The 18,821-nt window shown below is 41.4% G+C and overlaps 2 protein-coding genes across 4 annotated transcripts in view; one reads left to right on the top strand and one right to left on the bottom strand.

The window, feature by feature from the left end:
- The window catches only part of CSRP3 (cysteine and glycine rich protein 3), a 362,567-nt gene that overhangs the window by 123,184 nt on the left and 220,562 nt on the right, over positions 1 to 18,821 (top strand). The window lies entirely within an intron of this gene.
- The window catches only part of NAV2 (neuron navigator 2), a 260,533-nt gene that overhangs the window by 68,482 nt on the left and 173,230 nt on the right, over positions 1 to 18,821 (bottom strand). For all 3 annotated transcript variants that reach the window (XM_065755404.1, XM_065755402.1, XM_065755403.1), the window contains 2 exons: positions 18,377 to 18,766; positions 7,517 to 7,639 (listed from right to left, as the gene is read on the bottom strand). In XM_065755404.1, the coding sequence (XP_065611476.1) occupies positions 7,517 to 7,639; positions 18,377 to 18,766 (513 nt within the window). The remainder of the gene's footprint in view (positions 1 to 7,516; positions 7,640 to 18,376; positions 18,767 to 18,821) is intronic.

Raw genomic sequence — 18,821 nt, 5'->3', positions numbered from 1 at the left:
TAAGTTAATGCAATATGGTATGATTATAATCATAAAAGAATGAGTATTCCAAAGAAGTGTACAATTACAGACAACTCTAAAGTCCCAGCAAACAGCCTAAGTAAGGCAAAGACCAACAGGAGAATGGTCAGATCTCAGGCAAACACATTCAGTGATGCACACAACACTTGACAAAAACCACCTGTCTTGAAATTTCCTTTACAGCCTCGATGAGTTTCTGCACTAGTCTAAAACCTGGGCTTCCTCTTTTGGAGTCTGACAGCTGCCTGCTATTAGTTTTTATCTATTCAGTCTCCAAATCCCAAACTCAGAGGTTACTCGTGTCGGTCAGTTGTGAGAAGATGTTGACACTCTTGCCATTCCACATGGAAAGCTAAATAACAAAGTCTACCCTACTCAGCAAGCATTTCACATTCTTTGGTTTGTCATGCAAAACACAAAGACCCCAGTACAGTTCAAAATGGTCTTTGTATCTACAATCTTGTTTACCCTTGGAATACAAGCTTAATTTCCTACATGCCTGAAGTATTTTAAAAGCCACTTTATACAACAGAAAAGACAGTGTTAATCTCCAGCAGTGGAAGCAGAAATACCAAGGGGTTCGGTGGGGGCTCTAACCCAGCAGTCACATCAACTTAAGTTTTTCTTATTTCCAAAGAATTAGTGTCTGGTTATGAAAAAAGCAGGGTCCCTTCACCTGTATACACACAGTGGTGCAGCCCTCTTGGGGAAGGGACCAGCTGCTCACAGAGGAAACTATGGAACGCATGGGCAAAAAGAGGGTCCTGATTTCCTTTGAGCTTCTCCCTTGAGGAACCTGCAAGTCTCTCTTAGCTTTGCAGTGACCTCCAGCTCCTGGCTTAAGCATTTTAACTAGCTACAAGAGCAGAGATGGAAATATCCCCTCCAGGAATGCAGAATCAGAATCACAGTAACTAAAGCAGGGGGCACGACATGAGGAAAAGAAATTAAAAGAAGAAATGCAATACCTAAAGATTTTGCCTGCACGCCTTTAGCATTTATGTCTAAGAAAAAAAGAAAAAAGCAATTCTGAAAATGGGTTTTAGAACTATAATGACAGTAACATCCCTGGAGAGAGCGGCCTGCAGGTAAAGAGTAACTGCTTCTGGTTTTGTTTTTTTAGTGTATATTGGTAGAACTATACAGCCTCATTAATGGAAGAAAGTTCTTGAAGAATGAAAACAACCACTTGCAACTGTTTTATTAGCCTGCAAGGCCATCAGAATGGGTGTCAGTCAAAAGAGGGGAATAAGATAATTCCTGGGTTACCTTACTGGGTCAGGGTTACACACAGGGGCTGAATGCAGTAGAAGCTTCTTTTGGACAGGGAGAAAAGACTCTCCCATAGGAAAACAAATTATAATAAGCCAGTTAATAGGCCACTCATCCCCACATGCCCCCAGTATGTATCATCTATCAATATCTATCACATACACCAATTGTATGTCGCTATTGCTACTTGATGTGATAATCCAGAGCCGGGATAGAGATTTTTAAATAAACACAGTCTATGCTGAACAAAAAATCACCCTCCTTACCTCATCCCCTCCTCACTCAAAATGCTACCTAGACTTCAGGCAGCCCCAACTCATCGTGGAAAGTAAACTCATTGCAGATCATCACTCAATGAGAAAAATCAGACCAAGCCTGAGAAGCAAACATAAAACTTCCCAACACATCTCCGTTCCACCATGCCTCTCTAAACGGACTTGACACAATCATCAAATCCTAAATATGTTCTTCCCTGAAAGCAATATACTTCATCCAACCCACCCCAGAAGGTATGTGGGTGATTTAAAAAATAAAATGAAGAAAGAAGTATTACTTTGCCCACTGAATGCATTCACATGCACGCCACAAATCTGAAAAGAAGCTCATTGCCCAAGGGAGGGCAATTCTCAGAAAGCCACTTCATCTCTGACCTCCTCCTTTTCATCTTCAAGGGAGTTCCACAAACTATCTTCAAAGAATTAACCAGAGTATCCAAATAATGACTCTAGTGGATATTAAAAACCACAGATTCAATAATGAGACAGACTTTACAGCCAGTTACAGTTTGGTCCCTCTCCCTAGCCAATACCTCCTTGTTACACAAGTTATAAATTACCCATATCTATTGTACATCACATAAACCCTGCATCATGCCTTTGCTTGATAAATCCTCCTCTGCTTCACAGGTATTGTCTCCCTTTACAACTTACTCTTAACTACTTATAAATCTGAGTGAATTTTGAGCAAATGTTCTTAACTTGTATTTAGCAATGAAAATTCTGGCATCTATTTTAAACCAGAAGAAATGTTTATGCATCCAGTAGTTTGCTATCCTTAGCCCACTGAAACCCATCTACCAAAGGATCTTAACCCCCTTGAATAACTTTGCCTTGTTTGAATGCCTTTTTTTCTTTTGGTACTGTTGATTTCAGCCCTAGGGTACAGTTACTGTACCTCTGTGCTCACCTACTATTTGTTGCCTAACTTTGAGATTGCTTTATGTAACCTAAAACCACTTTGGACTACTGCTTGTTAAAAGACTCTTTGGAAAATAAAAGTATTTGGCATTGTGATTCTAATCTGCAGATCCCAAGGTCATAAACTTCAAAGAATCTTTGCAATGTGAATTTCCCTGTTTCTTTGAGTAGGTTCTCAAGATAAATGTGAGACCTTACAGAGACAGAGATAGGTATCTATAGGTACCAACATACAACTTGCATATTTAGAAGCAGTGCTATTTTTCCTAACTTACAGTTAAAATCCACACAGGTGGTCACACAGGGAAAATCTGTTACGTGTATCTCATCTGTGACTTTGCTATTAAGCAGCTATACTTGGACATGTATTTACAAACTGCAGTGACTCACAGCACAAATACAGTAAACAAGGTTGGACACTTATTTGTTGATATCTCTTAACTCAAAAAAACTTGCAGCTTTTTAAATTGCTTTCTTGGAAACTATGCTGATATAGTATATAAGATCTTCATATAAGGGGGTTCCGCTGTCCTACCAAGGAAAAAATGGGAAAAATGTAATTTATAAATGACATGAATCATACAAACTGTACAAGAGTACAACTGTCAGGGATTTCTTGAGGTGAAGGAACTGTAAAATCTTCCTGGCACAGTAGTAATGGCTTGGCAGCATCTTTGCTGGCTGAGATCTCCTGAGATCTCTGTAGATGGGATACAAGAACCCTCTCTCCTGACAGAAAGGAGATTCTCCCTCCATGAACCTCCTCATATGAACCATCAGATGAAGCTCCCTGTAAAGGCAATTTGCAGTGGAACTCCACAAACACTTATGTCAACTCTCCTGAGGGAGGATGGCAGGAGCAGGAGATGCTGTGGGGGAAGATGATGGGAATTCCACTGCCATTACAGTGTAGGAATATCTATTTCTACCCATTTTTACCAGAGTTACGTTCGTCTGAAGTTTAAAATATAACCCACTCATGTTTTAACATTTTAGGACAAAGGCTTTCCAGTCTTAGTGCCTAGTCCAGACACATGTTCTGTTTTTCCGCTTATGCATCATGCTACTGATGCTAGAGTAGCAGAACTAAAGTAATGGTGAGATGGGCAGTAAAGGGATAATATTGATAACGGATGTTCTCTGTACAGAAGACTTAACCCCTCATCTGCAAAGCCAGGAACTGCAGAGATCTTCATTTAGCTTTAGCTACATTGCCTCAGTCATGAGGACAACTGAAAATACATGCTCAGAAATTAAAGGTGCCTTTCCTGAGCAAAAACTACATGACAGAGAGCACCTTAACAAAATCTTACATTGCTGTTACACTGTTAAAATATTTATCATACAACAAAGAGGACAATTTAATGTAGCTTCTTACATGACATTACAGCACAGTGCCTGTAGTTAGCTGCTTTCGGTGGAATTTGATGCCTTCCAAAACTAGCAACATCCCTCCTTCTTCTTCACTTTTCTCCACATTTCAGAACAGAACAATATTCTTCCTAGCTTGAAGACACACCTAAGCTTGCTTTTCAACTCTTCTGAAGCCTAATCCGAGTTGCCAAGGTAGTCCAACAATCTCCTTCCTGCCCTGAGCACTAACTCCTCTTTTAAATAATCTTATAATTTTAATAGGATTCACAATATTAAGTAATAGTGAATTTAAGCAGACTGAGATCTAGAGGTTTTGCTCTATGAAAACACAAAGCATTGCTGTTTCCTGAGACGAAAGGCACCTAAATATCCATAACCTGTTTTTATACAAAGTCTAATCACAGCAAAGTATCACTCTTTAGGTATTAGGAAAGTCAGAATTCTTACCTTTCCTAGTAATTGTTATATATGATAGCATCTGGAGAATGGTGCTTTCAGTAACATTTCTATTCATGTGATACATCTCTGCAAGGAATGCCCTCTGGCTATCTGCTCTGTTACTGTTTCACTTTCAGTTTTCCCTTCCCATTCACCTCCTCCATTCTCTCTCACCTGGATTATCCAAGAATCTTGCCAAAAGCAGGAAATGCTGCTGAGCACCAGGAGCTGGTTTCAGCCACAAGTTAAGCTGGCAGTTAAGCTGAATTTGGTCTCATTTGACCTGCAGAACCTTCAGTGTGATAACGGTGCCATTAATGACATCACAAGACAGAAATACTCTTGAGGAGCAGTTCAATCCTATCCATGTCCAACAGCTGAGCCGTGTTTTACCTACAGTCCACAAATGCTGGAGCTGTTCAAAGTACAAAGACTATGTAATGTGATATCTGCTTACAGTGAGAAGGGGCTTTCAAAAGGACAAGCTGAGAAGACCATTTTTTCCTTCACAGTCCTATGCAAAAAGCCTATAATTCACAGGGGCTCAAATTAAACTGCAGAAGGGAAACACAATCCATGCAAGTCACACTTGGAAGTTGCTGTTTAGGGACTCCATCACTGAGGCTCAAAAAAACAACACACCAAACTCACTTTTCCTTAATAACAGCATTAAAGTTACTGTTGACAAGCTCATATCCATCCATAGAGCCTCCCAAACTATTCACCAAAAAGTGATAAGTCAGCACAGGTCTCAATTACCTTATCTAATTAAGAAGTTATATAAGTAAGTAATCACAGAAAGATTTACTCAAAACTGAGTTTCAAATTTCTTCCCTCTTATCTGTGTGCATTCTTGAGTGCAGGTTGCATATATGAACTTCAAGACGGAACTGAATCTCAGATTAAGAAACCATGCCTGGCAACATGAAACAAACTTTAGCTGCCAGATGATACACAACACATCCATATACATACAAGACAAAGACATAAGAGGCTAATTTACAGCCTTAAAAAAATAAAAATCACAAGCTAAATAAAAAAGCATCCGTAATGCCTTTTTTTCATTAAAAATGCCCTTGTTCCACACAAGCACAAATTGTCTCAAAGTGAATAAATAAGCTCAGCTGTGTTGTGCAATGATTCCATTATCCTTGCAATCAAGTGTTAAATTAAATGGCCTCATTTGGGTTTCCCTGCTGCAGGGGAAAATATACCTTCTAAGGTCTGTGCTTTACATCCCCAGAGCCAACGAGCCAGAGCTTCACAACTAGACTTCTACAATTAATAACATAGGAAACTAAACAAGCAGGCAATCTGCAAAAGCTCCTCCGATAACTTTTTAATGATTAACCTTATACTTAAAGGTTCGTAGCCCTTCACACCCACTCTCCTACGCAATCAATCAACATCTGCTTTGAACAAGCTGCATTTCATCTTCCTGTTTCCAGGTGTACCGGTAAGGCAACTCAGAACTCCTGCTTCCCTCTTCCCAGAACCAAGAAAGCAATTCACTACCACACCATTTGATTAAACCCCTTTTCCTTGTGCCAATCTCCACCCTGTACAACTGCAGATGAAACCAAGATATTCTTTTTCTGTTGTTTACACTGCACGCTATGATCACCCAGCAACCAAAGGGGAGCTATTTTGAAATTGCTGAGCTACTGTCAGGAAACGCTGATCTTCTGTGTAAGATGAGTAAGCATGCATTCCAAAATGAAAAGACAAAGTCAAAGCAACACATAATAACATCACCAAATCTTGTAATAGGGTGATCTCCTGTAGTAGCTGACTTGTACATGGTCCCTACTACATGTAAGCCCTCATCCCCAGTATGAACTGAATGAATTATTTTTCAATGTGGAGATAACTGACACTAACCAGGGATTGCATTTTAGTGTGTAACAATCCCATTCTAAGTGGAAAGCATTTAAAAACACAAATAACACCGCCCATAGGACATATGTAATTGGTTCTTGTGTGGCATCTTCAGGAAAGGAGATGAGTAAATACAATGTGAGAACAGTTAATATACCAAGAACAAACGCTGCAAGTGCAGGAACTATTAGGCAGGGAGGAATAACTAGCTCTTCAGAAGGATCACTAGCACTTAAACAGTAATACAGTTTACATTAGACTAATCCTGTATTATACACGTACGGCCTCTGTTAATGTGGCAGTGCTCACAAACCACAGCAGCAAAGGATGATACTCACTTTGTCCTCAGTTACAGCACCAGGTGGCAATGCCTTCACCCACAGGCAGCCAGGCATAGTGCTGCTGTCTGACTATGGGGGCCCTAGGTTGCAAATTTCAGAAGCAGATACGAGCTCCTGAGAAATCAAGGCATTCTTTGAATCTGAGCTGAGATTCTCTAAGAGGCTTTCCTTCTATTATTGAACACCAAAACAGATACAGCGTGGCTTTCCTTGAAAACAAAGCAAGCTTCTCCACCATTTGTCCCTGGTATTATGCCTTAGTACGTGCATCTCTATCAGGAAAGTATCAGTTGTGTCAAACTCAGCCAACTACAGTTACATCCCAGGAAAGACTTACAGATAACGAAAGAAAAGAAAAACTTTCTGATCGAAAATCAGTTTACATCTGTTACTCAAAATCCATTACTTAGGATCACATCATGGTAAGAAAAGGATAAAGTTCACTTACTCATCAACAGTAACACTCATCAGGCATTGTGTTTGGAAGAGAAAGCAGCAGCTAAAGGTCAATACATTAAAGCAGAAGTGTTTAACCCACTTATCTCAACTCTTAACAGAATATAGGGCTCGTTACTGTCCATCTACCTGCTTCCTGTATGGATCCCACTCACATGAATTATGGATTTTTAACCTCCTTCCTAATTCTTGATCTTTGGCCATGACCTTTCACACCGACCCACTGGACTTGAAAGAAACATTGGAAATGAAAAGAGAATTAGGTCTTCTTTTATTTCAAACGCTATTAAAATTAAGTTTCATATCTTCTTGTGTTACATCATGTGCACAGAAACACAGAACTCAAGCAAGAAATCAGAAGACAAAGTTGGTATTCATCCTCAGCCCTCCATGAACGCATAACCAAACATACTCTGCAGAAGTCATAGTCGCGTATTCAGCACCTAGATTCCCAAAGCTGTTTACTGCTCCAATATGCATTGCATACAGCTTGAACTAAATGCACAATTACATCCCAGCATTTGCTGGGTGAGAGCTTACCTGTCAGCATCTCCCAGTCCCAGGGATGTGTTGCGCTGCATCGTCTCCCGCACTGCAGCCATGCCATCAGGCAGCCGGTTCAGCCTTCGAGTGTAGAGGCCCAAGCCACCGTCAGTCATATACCTTTGAAACAACAAAATGCCACTTTCAGTGAACCCATAAAACACTGAGATATTAATACACTGCTTTAGCCCTCAACGTGTTTTTTAATTGCAGAATGCATTTTCCACGCTCTTGAGCTGAGAGTACTTCTCAAACCATGAAGCAAGGAAAAGTTTATGCTCGATGACACATGACACTTTTTGCCCCTCTCTCATCATTCCCTACTCCATATTGCAACCTCTCTCATTAACGAGAACTGGATTTCAGCATAACTGCGACCTACTCCAGGAAGCCTGCTTCAGCTTGGACATCATCTCCAGAGGTCCCTTCCAACTCTCACGATTGTCATGCAAAGGAATAATACTTACCTTTCATTATTGCTGCCTGGATGGAAATCATTCAGTATTTGTGAGCTATATTACTTACTCCCTCCTGCCTCAAAAAAAGCATGATCTATCTCCTCCAGAATTACATTGAGTGGGCACCACAGTGGAAATCTCAACCCTTTCATAAGTGAACTACAAAAGCCACCTTAAATTCACCCTAGATTTTTTCCATGGTGCCTGAACAGTTAGCAACCCAAGATTTACAGTGAGAACTCAAAGCTGCGACATGAAATAAAAACTTTTTCAGCCTTATTTTGGCTTTTACATTGCTTTCTGCCCAAAACTATGATTTAGAGACATCTGCATTATTAAAAGTGTTATTATTTTTAGGTATTAGGAAGTGCCAGGTATGGAAATGATACTTCACCAATTGCTAAGAGAACAGAGAGGAGCAGAACTGATGAATTCCTTTGATCACCAGGAACATTTCCCCCAACAACACAGATTGCATTACACTGCACTTCTGAAAGGCCAATCCCATCCATCTCTCAAGATGCTGGCACGCACTGAGCTGTGTGCTACCACCAGCAGGTTGTCAGCCCAGGTCCATTTACACGAGCAGTCCGTAAGCACACATCATAAGAGCTTTCACACCACAGAACTAAGTAACTGTACCAACTCCAACAGCACTGTGGCTGTCTCTAGCATACAGCTGGACACACAACTTACCTCACTGAATGAGAGCTGAAAAGACTGTCCCCTTAATTCTTTAGCAACTTTGGGGTGTGAAAAGACAGCAGCTCAACAAATGATATTCTGATACAATGGACATCTTCCTCTTTCTTAAATGGGCACATAGCTTTTCCCCTACAGCAGAACGGCCTCACTCACAGCAAGAAAGGAAAAGCACTCCTAGCTTCAGTTAGTAATACATCTAACTGAGGAGAGGGAGAATGGAAAAGCAGACAGCACAAGTTGTGCTTCTGCATTTTTTCCACTCCTTTCTTCACAGATGTTGTTGCAACAGATGTAGTTTACCAAAGTCAAATTCAATTACTGTATTCAGAAAATAGGAACGGTAAAAAGCTGATAAAGCTCACACGGTCTGCTGTTTAGCATTTGATTTATGAATCTGTACGGGGCCTTCCCTGGAACAACGGAGGAGTCCCTCTGGGGAGTTTAACAAAGAGGTTGCTAAGCTGGTAAAGCCAGACCCCAGACTATTCCCTGATCAGCAAATCTGTGGGGATGAGGACGTCAGAGCTCACTAACACCCACTGTAAAAAGAGAGGGGAGCAGCTCTGCTGCAGCGGGTGTGGAATTTGCCTTAGGTCTCTGCATTTGAACATTTGCTTGATGTAGTTGATAAATATACTTTATCACAGGAAAACTTTTTTTTTTTCCCCTTAACCTACTAAGAGGGAAGGAGAAGTGGAGCTTATGACCACATCGTTCTACAAAGACATAAACAGCATTTTGCAAAAACGGCCAACGTACACACATTAATTGGTTCACTGCAGATACTTGCCTGCACATGAAACCTGCTTCTGTGTGAACACCCTGCACACGTACTGCAAAGAGCAGCTTTCAGCTTTATTGTCAGGCTTCACCTTCCCTTGACACATGACTAGTCCCTTGATAAAAGACTGAAGTGAATTGCTCACCATGGTTATTACCCAGAAACATGTTACTCTTAGGAGTTAGCCATGCTGAAATCCATGGAAAGCTACGAACATCAACTGATTCGACACTCTTTGGAGAAGCTTAGCAAGCTGATAGATCAGAATAACTCTATAGTGGCATCGAACTGAAAAATAATGGATTTATTCAACATCTTGAACATTCAGATCATGAGGTTTCACAAACCAAGACACCTTAAAAGAGCACAGACAAGCAGTGCCCTTTACACCCATTGTACCAACAGAATGAGTTTCTTGCACGTCAGGACAACACAAGATGTTCACATTTCTGTATTTTGAAACAGGCTTGTGTAATCATGGATTGAAAGCTTTATATCTTATTTTTATTACATGCAATGTTCTCCACCCAGGAATGCTTAATTTCAGAAAGATGTCAGAAGGAATAATGCTTAAAGTCCTGCATGAAACACGGAAGTCAAAGAATATGGGGAGGTACTGCCTTGTGGTAAAGAAACATGCACTTACATTAAAGCAATTTGAGAATAAATCAAGTAAGTTCTCCACTCCCATAGGTCACTCAGGAGGAGAGAGTAAAAAAGCTACTGGTGCCAAATCCTCCAGCCATTGCTTTCCTCTCCTTCTTCCCCACCCCTTCAAACATCTTGGCTCTTGGAGGCCTACTCCCCAAGAAAGAAAAGCAGGGGGAAGTATAGTATCCAGATTTAGTGACTTTCATACAGCTGGCAAATGCTTAAATCAAATCAATAGCTCAGACCTTCTGGAGACGGTACCAACAGGTAGTGGAGATTGACAGCCATTACTAGAGTAGAATATACTCAGATTTAATGAATGAACACTGACTGAGACAGTGATGAGATTGGTTACAAGGAATTTCTAGTCTTTCAAAAATAAATACTACTCATCTCAATGGTTTTACTTTTCATCTGCAAGGAAACAAATTAAACCAAACCTCTCTCTTTTACTATGAGAAGATTAAAGGTTCAACAAGAGCAGTATTATGCACTCCTAGGACAACTGGAGCTTACATCACACTTTCTAGGTGACACTTTTTTCTTTAAGAAAATGGCTTCCTGCCCTGTATTGCAAGTATAAAATAATTTGCTTTGGTGTTCCTTGGACAACCTGGATCTTTAAATTTCTCTTTTCATTTGCCAAACACATATTTTCTGTGCCTCTGAAAATTTGAATGCTGTTCTAAGTCCTTCCAAGAGCAATACTGTTAGGTTATTTCTGATGTCAAAGTGATTTATCTCCCACTCCTGAAAGGCATTTACAGGGACCAAGAACAGGTTACACCAGGGATCAGTAAAACCTAAAGGTCTTAGTCACCTGGGCAGAATAGATGGGGAGGATCACCTCTCTCGACCTGCTGGCCACGCTCTCCTTAATGCACCCCATCTCTGTGATTGCTGTGAGATAGCGGCCTTGTGACTGTACAAAGACCTCCAACTCTTCCTGTTTATTTCCCTGTTCATTTCCTGTTTATTAATGCTGCAAGCATTAATATACAGACACTTCAGGGATGCAACAGGTTCCCTAAAGGGACACGAGAAGATCTGATCCCAGGAGGACCTGGGGAAGCAGGGTAGGCAGGCAGGGGATGTGCACTTGATGGCGAGCCAGGACTCTTTTCAAACCCTCCTCACAGGTCAGATCTGTCCAACTGTGCCATGGCAGGGGGTCCTCCATTTTTCTAAGGGTATCTGCCTGGCACCCCTCCCTCTGTCCCGCTGAGAGTCACTGCATCACTCAATTTCCCGCTCACCCTCCCTGATGGCTCTCAGTCCCTCCACCTCCTCCCTGAGCTCCACCACCAGGCTGAGCAGCTCACTCACCTCCTCACACCTCATGCGTGTGAAATCCTGGCCCCCCTCTCCCTGCAGCAGCAGGCAGGCACTTGGTGCAGCCAGAGGCCTGAACCACCATGTTTCCAAGCAGGCCCTCCATCTGAGGCACCACAGCCTTGTAGTGGCAAGCCTGCTGCCTGCTGGAGAACACGGCCTCAGCTTCCAGCTTGGCTATTGCAGTGCTCAAATCCCTAACATTCGATTCAAACATTATCCTTCAGGATCACAGAAGCACAAACCTAGTGCTCATTTCACTAAAAATTTCACTTTGTATTTAAGGCGGTGTATAAGTTATAAATCAACGGACTTTTATGAATAATCATTAAATATTTACAGTTGGAAAACGGATGAATAAATTATTTATTACTTTAAAGATGCTCAAATCCAAAAGCAGACTAAAACCAGAAAAAGAAAAACAAAAAAAGAAAAACAAAAAACAAGAAACCAAACCTAGCAAATGACTTGCAGTTTCAAAAGTCATCACCACAGCTGAGAATAAGGAGACATCCACTCCAGTAACACGCAAGAATGCAGAAACAAGGTTACATGAAGTATAAGAAGTACATGTTAGTTTCATAGCTTTTTTGGTTAAATCACCCAATTCTAAAGCACGTGAATTGTCACACTAAGGTAATTTTCATACAAAAATTTTATATTACAGTAAGTATAATATAAATATTCTATTTACTGCATTTTATGCTTCCCTTTGTTGCCTCAATTTCTCCCCCTTCAATATCGGCTCCGTATGAGAACAAAGCACAGGTTGAAGCATTGCTTATTCCTCTTCATCTAAACTGGAGTTGAATGGCCCTTCAGAAATGAATGGGACACCACATCTTGAAGGAAAATTCTTGTTAAGGCCATGAGAAACTTCAAATGCCAATATTAATTATTAACAGTCTCCAAAGCAGGCTTCAAGGCATCCAGGCGATTAAAACATATTTAAAGAAGACAGAACTGAGAAAACTCATGGGAAGACATTAGGACAAGTCTCCCCAAACTTCACAGAGGAATTTGGGCAGTGACTCTGATGCCTTTGCTAAGACTACATAAGGTTTCATTAAAACCTTAGGACTTCATTAGAACTTTTGCCCCCTTAATGACCAATAAAAGCCTAATTATTTTATGATGTAATCTTGCCTATTGTTGTTGCCCTCATTTTTCCTAAAACACATGTTTAAGTCTGAGCAGAACTAGTTCACCCAGCGAAACCCATAAGGCCATAGGTGGAACACTTTCACCCACAATGGAATGCTTTCATCCATACAAAGGAAAGTAAACCAGCCATTACAAGATATGTGAGGAGGAAGGACTACATCAAGGGGTTTCAAATCCCAGATGACTTGTGAAATTTACCCAATGATCCATGAACACGAAAGAACGATCCTAGTAGAGGAGAGCAAAGACTATAACTTTGCACTTCTGCATGAGTGCCTCTGCCCAGTTCAGTGCCCCTTTTTGGAGTCATATCTTGAAAACAAAAGAGTGCTTAATTGCATAACCTGAGGGCCTAATCAAAATAACAGAGAACACTGGAAAACTCCCGAAAGGTCAGCTCTTTCAGGTGTGCAACTAGTAGTCATGAGCCCAATGAAATGTGGGTGGAAACTCACTAAGATGGGACAACGATCACACCTAGCGAGCACAGGCTGCCAGCATGGAGCAAGTTGAAGTTACACCAGAATCTGGCAGCAGTTAAATGGGGTTTTGCACATGACAGATTTGATTTAAAAGCCTAAATCCTTCTCAGGATCTACTTCAATGAAAACCATAGCAATGAGTGACAGAGTAAGTGATCCATTCTCCACCACTCGCTTTAATTTTGTTAGGGAAAGGAACTACTTGCGGCCAAAGGAAAATAACGAGAGCATGCTGCTCCTTGCCAGGCCCAGAAAATTGGGGAGTGCAGAGAGGGCTCCCCAGGAACTCCCAGTGCTTTCTGCTCCCTCTCAGCCACATGAGTGCATATCCCTCTGCTGGCTCGCCCCACAGGCAGGACGGATTTTGTCACAGAAATCAGCCAATGTCCTGAGTTGGAACGGGCCCACAAGGATTACCGAGTCCAACTCCTGGCCCCACACAGGACCTCCCAAAAACCCAAACCCTACATGTGAGAGCGCTGCCCAAACACTCCATGAGCTCCAGCTGGACAGTGTATATGAGGAAACAGCAAATACCACACACCACAAATGGCGGGTTTGTCCTACAGACAAATATTATTTATGGCCCAGTGTGGCCCAAGCATTGTGCAGCTACTGTGTGGAACCAGGAGGGAAAAGAGAAGAGAACATGTGAACATTGCTGGTAATTCTCACTCCTGTTACTATAAACACTATCTTTTGCTTCCCAGCTGTGCTATTAAATTGTCCAAGGTTTGCTGATGTCTTTTTAATGGTGTGCTGGATAACATGCTCCATTTCAGACAATCTCTAAGTTCGTGAATTATGAGCCTACAGCGTCTACCTATGCTGAATCCTAAAATGCAAGAGAAATGCTATGAGCCCCCACCATCTGAGATTTTGCTTGTGGTAAATGATTAAACACTGTTTTTTTGACAGCTTTACCCAAACTGACACCAGAACTATTCCTGAATTGAGGGCAATACCTCAGAATACTTCAAAGGTATGAGTAAAATTACAACACTGGTAACATTGAGAATGCATACGTAACATTCCAGCCATGCCTGCTCTAAGTACTCTAGGTACTACACTTCTTCAGGTACATTTACACCAATTTCAGTGTTTTCTTTTTATTTCCATAGTACCAGGACATCTACAACTTTAAAAGCCAGATCTTCTGAACTAGTTGCATCACAGTTTACTCCGAAGTCAGAAATCAAGATTCCCTAATTCATGAACCCTACAAATTCCCTAATTCATGAAACAAAATGTTGAGCTTGCTCGGATGATATTAGTTGCACTGCTATTCTGCAATGTCAAAAGGATCAAAACTTAAGAGCCAGTTCTAGCAAGAGAGAAGGCAGTCCAAATAAACACCCTTCTCAGAGGGAAAAGGAAGACACAGTAAGCCCCTTCAGATTCCTGGTCGTGTTAAATGTTATAGCCATACAAGGTCTGCAGAGATGATATCTTAGCAATGAAATCACGGCATTTCAAGTGCAGCACCCAGTAAAATGACTAACAAAGGAAATCACTGTGGTAAAGGGTCAGAAAAAGACTACAGCTAGCATTCAGTCAGTGTACCAGGCAAACAGGTTCTTGCTCACAGCACCACAAGCCCAACCTCTTGACCACCAGCCAGCCACAAGTAATGACCTGCAGCAGCAACCATTTCTGCTGCAGATGGTTTAGAATAACATGCTTTCTCTTAACTACTGCTACCAAGAGCAAATGCAGTTAGCAGAGCTCTTTTCTTTTTCTGAAACTTTATAACCAACGTATCCTTGAATCTGAAACATGTATCACAGCCTGACCAGCATAGTACAAAATCCAGCAATTGGGATGCAAGAACATTGCAAACATCCACTGTATTACTGAATATTCAGAGAAATTAATCCTTATCAGCTCCTGATATTGAATCCTTTGTTGCTTCTGTATAACAGATACACCTATTAAAATTCAGCCTCTGCATTTACATAGCTGTTTCAGTGCTGGCTCTGGCCCACAACGCTCCAGTGCAGACAAGCCTCTGTGCCACAAAGAAGACTTCTAGCTCAATTTTTGTGAGGGGAAGTCTGATTCCCCACCTGACTGAAGCCTGATCTCTTCTTTTATTTCTCTTCCTCTGTGTTCCAAATGCACTTGCTTTAAGTGCTTGCTGAAAGATCCCTGTAGAGCATAAAGGCTTGAATAAACAAGAAAGAATGTGAATCCCATGGGCACTGCACACACACAAACACATTAAGTGACTGTGGAAACAGGGTCTGGAGTGGGAGTGGATCAGCTCCACAGCAGCAAGCAAATGGGGATGTTAATGAAATGGAAAAAAGGGCTGCTCCCATCCACACTGCCTCCAAGTGCAGGTCCTTGGGCTTGAGCTGTCAAACCAGCACACCTGCGTTTTGCTGCAGCAGATGTTTCCACAAGTAGCTTTGGTTGGGTGGTGTTTGCTGACCGTAGACCATTTTCCGTAGGCCAAGCTGTTAATTTTGCATAGAAGTCTGCAGGTTAGGGTAACGAAAGCAAGGTCAGATGATTAATTAAACTAGAAGAAAATAACATTAAGATGCCTTTCTGACCAACAGCTCTGTTGCTCCACTCCAAGGACAAATAAAATGAACACTGTGTCTCATTAGAACAGAGGAAAAAAAATAGGCAGGAGATAGGAACACGAATGTGAACAGCTAAAGAGAGGCTGCAGTGGACCAGACACCAACACCACTATGCACCAATCCCAGCCTGGGTGCTCTGCTGCCCTGTTGATGTTCTAGCTCCCAAAAGAAGATTGCTTCTTACCTTTGATTCACAACCAGATGACCTTCTTAGTTTTAACAGGTATTTTCTGCCTATTTGAAAAAGATTCACTTTCTAACCTATGAAATCAATACTGATAATGTATGCCAGAGCTCTGCCTGAGCAGACTTACTAAAAGAGGCCAAATGAAACTTCCCATGACCCAGTGCATTTCAGAGAAAGCATCAGGATCATAGGGCTAAGAGAGTTTATCTTGGCTATTGAATTTATTTTGGCTGTAACAAATATTCTGGCTTCCTTCCCTATCAGTTTGCCAATGAAAACACAGATCCAAGGTTTTCAGACTACAGCGCTGAAGCAATTCTGAAAATGACAAAGTGAAACATACACCAGCTAATAAAGAGCTATTCATGATATAAATGCCCTCTTGTGCTGTTTTCTGCATAGAGTAACTCAGCTTCCGAAAATATTGGACACGTTCACCCTAACACTGATCTCAGAGACTCATTCTGCAGCATGTTGCAATGATGCTTTCTTTACAAGCAACCCTTCTGATTTCTAAGCAGTCTACTATTCCTTGCTCACAAAGACACAGAGCAATCCTATTTTTCATTAGTGGGAATAAAATGAAGGTAACTCATGAAACTACCAAAACATCTGCTTATACTGCAGAAAGTCATTTGGCATTGAACAGGCGTCAGTGAGATTTGCCGAAGGTAACATCGTCATTTTATCTCTCCCAATTGATTTGGGGATCACATCCAATGCTGTTATTGCAACTCAACAGTGCAATAGTCCCTTCTCAAGGAATATGCATGCTGTTACTCTCCACAGATCATTTAACTCCAGCGTAGCGAGGCTGCTTTCAGGGATGCTCCTTTCAAATGCCCATTGGGGCAGCAATGAGATGCTTTGTAAACTGCCCAAGCTTCAAGTCCTGACGATCATCTGAAAGTGCAGCTGAGTCATTGTGGCTGTGGATTGACCTGTAATATAGATTTTGCCCTTGGAACTTAGTTGACGGTTACAGTAACAGTCTACAAGCTCACATTATACAGCAACATAGGCTTCTGTAGCTAAAGGCAATGGATGCGGAGAAGAAAAAGGTATTTATACATAACTATTCTTGTCCTAAATTGAAATCTCATATATAACTGTCTCAAAATGGATACAAGAAAAGCTGGAAAATTATCACCCATCTTCAAAACCTAGTGGGAAATGAGAGCAAAGTATTCTATTCAAATCACTTTTCCCTCAGTTAAAGATGCTCCAGTGTTTATGGCAAAGGATGAGCTGTTGTGGAGCTGTTCTGCTAAATGTTATATTTGCCAGCCTGGTATTTCACTACTCCCTGCTTTGATATACTACTTCAGTGACAGAGGTATCACCGACAGAAACATTTTATTATGAATCCCTCAAACCTAGAATCTAAGATCACTCTTATTTTTCAGACTGTGGAGACCTCCTCTTTATGAGATGGCAAGATAGTCATAGAAAAGGAAATTATATACAGGGAGGACTGAAGACACATGTCTCTAGAAACAGCATTCATTAACTCAACAGCTTTCTCAACATTCCCTTTACCTGAAATCTGAACTTTGCAAATGGACTGTCAGTCCTTACTGAATCCACAAAGACTGGGGCTCCTCTAAGACACGAAAAGCAAATGATGACAGTTTTGCTTGGGACACTTCTTCATTTATCCTCGGTGTTTTACAGAAACTGTGGAGCTACGCCAAGCTTATTTTCCTTATGATGAGACAAAAATCACAGCCACAAGTTTGAATCAACGGCATAGTCCAGAGGAAATGCAATAGCTGTTAGTCCAATCAGAGAAAAGCAAAGGATGCAAGGTGGCCAAGTAGAGAAGAAGTTAGCAGAAAAGTAAACCGGCCACCTACGTCTCACAGATCACTTTTAACATTAGTCTAACGTTGACATATTTGAGCTAAGAAATAACAGCTAACCTTCCTACACCTAACTGAATACCTACCATGGAGCAAAGCATCACAGTCACAGAGGTTAGAAGGGGCCTCTGGAGATCATTTAGTCCGACTCCAATACTCGTATTTTTTAACTAGCCACAGTGTTTACATCACATTGAAAAAAAATATTAGCACGATTTTACAATCAGTTCATACTTCTGCACATGAGCCTGTTCTGTAGATTTCATTTACATGTACAACTATTTTACTCTGTAAAATCATTTACTTTCCCCAAGAACTTTCTCCTTAAAGGTTCAGGCAGCAAAAGACTTCAGGAAGAGCATTGAAAATGCCTCGCTCTTCCCCTCTTGTGGGCATAAGTGAGTGTTGCAGCACGTCTGGCTCACTACACTGATCCTGATTCAGTGAAATGTTTAATCATACTTAGCTATGGGAACAATTTTTTTTAGCACACATAAATTTCAATCCCACTGACTCAGTTATCTGCCATAATGAGCAGACAACTCCAAACCTTTATCACTGCGCTTCTATTTCTTCATTCATCACAATGCAAAACCACGCAGTCCCAAAACCACGTAATTAACAGAGAAAGAAAAGGCACTTACCCACTGGTGATGTCGTCAGTCCTGATATTCTTGCCCAGCACATCTCCATCACTCATGTAGCCAGTGGCATCCATGGTCATGCCTTCCAGATCTATTTCATCACTTCCTTTGTCTGAGATGTCCACGTGGCAGATGCTGCTGCCCCGGGATGCCAGCTGTCTCCGCAAAGGTGCTGAATACATGTAACGTCCCGATTCGGTGTTGATGAAGCGGCTGGCGTTCCCTCTGGGAGGATACCCGTTTCCCATGGATGGAGCATCACCTGCCTGCAGGCGGGGGCTGGACTGCCCCAGTCTCCACGATAAAGGGGTCGGTCGTCCCGTCAAGCTGAGAATGCTGCGACCGCTTATCTCGGTGGTCACGTTGGTGTCAAATGTCGTTTCCAAGGTGCTTGAAAAATAAAAAAAACCAAAACATTGGATTGAATGTGGACTGCTCTGTGGAT

Source organism: Cyrtonyx montezumae, unplaced genomic scaffold, assembly GCF_038088225.1.
Source record: "Cyrtonyx montezumae isolate F1298 unplaced genomic scaffold, pur_monq_1.0 scaffold_10, whole genome shotgun sequence".
Lineage (NCBI taxonomy): Eukaryota > Metazoa > Chordata > Aves > Galliformes > Odontophoridae > Cyrtonyx > Cyrtonyx montezumae.
The sequence above is the reverse complement of the archived record's forward strand: the minus strand, read 5'-3'. Positions and strand labels throughout refer to the sequence as shown.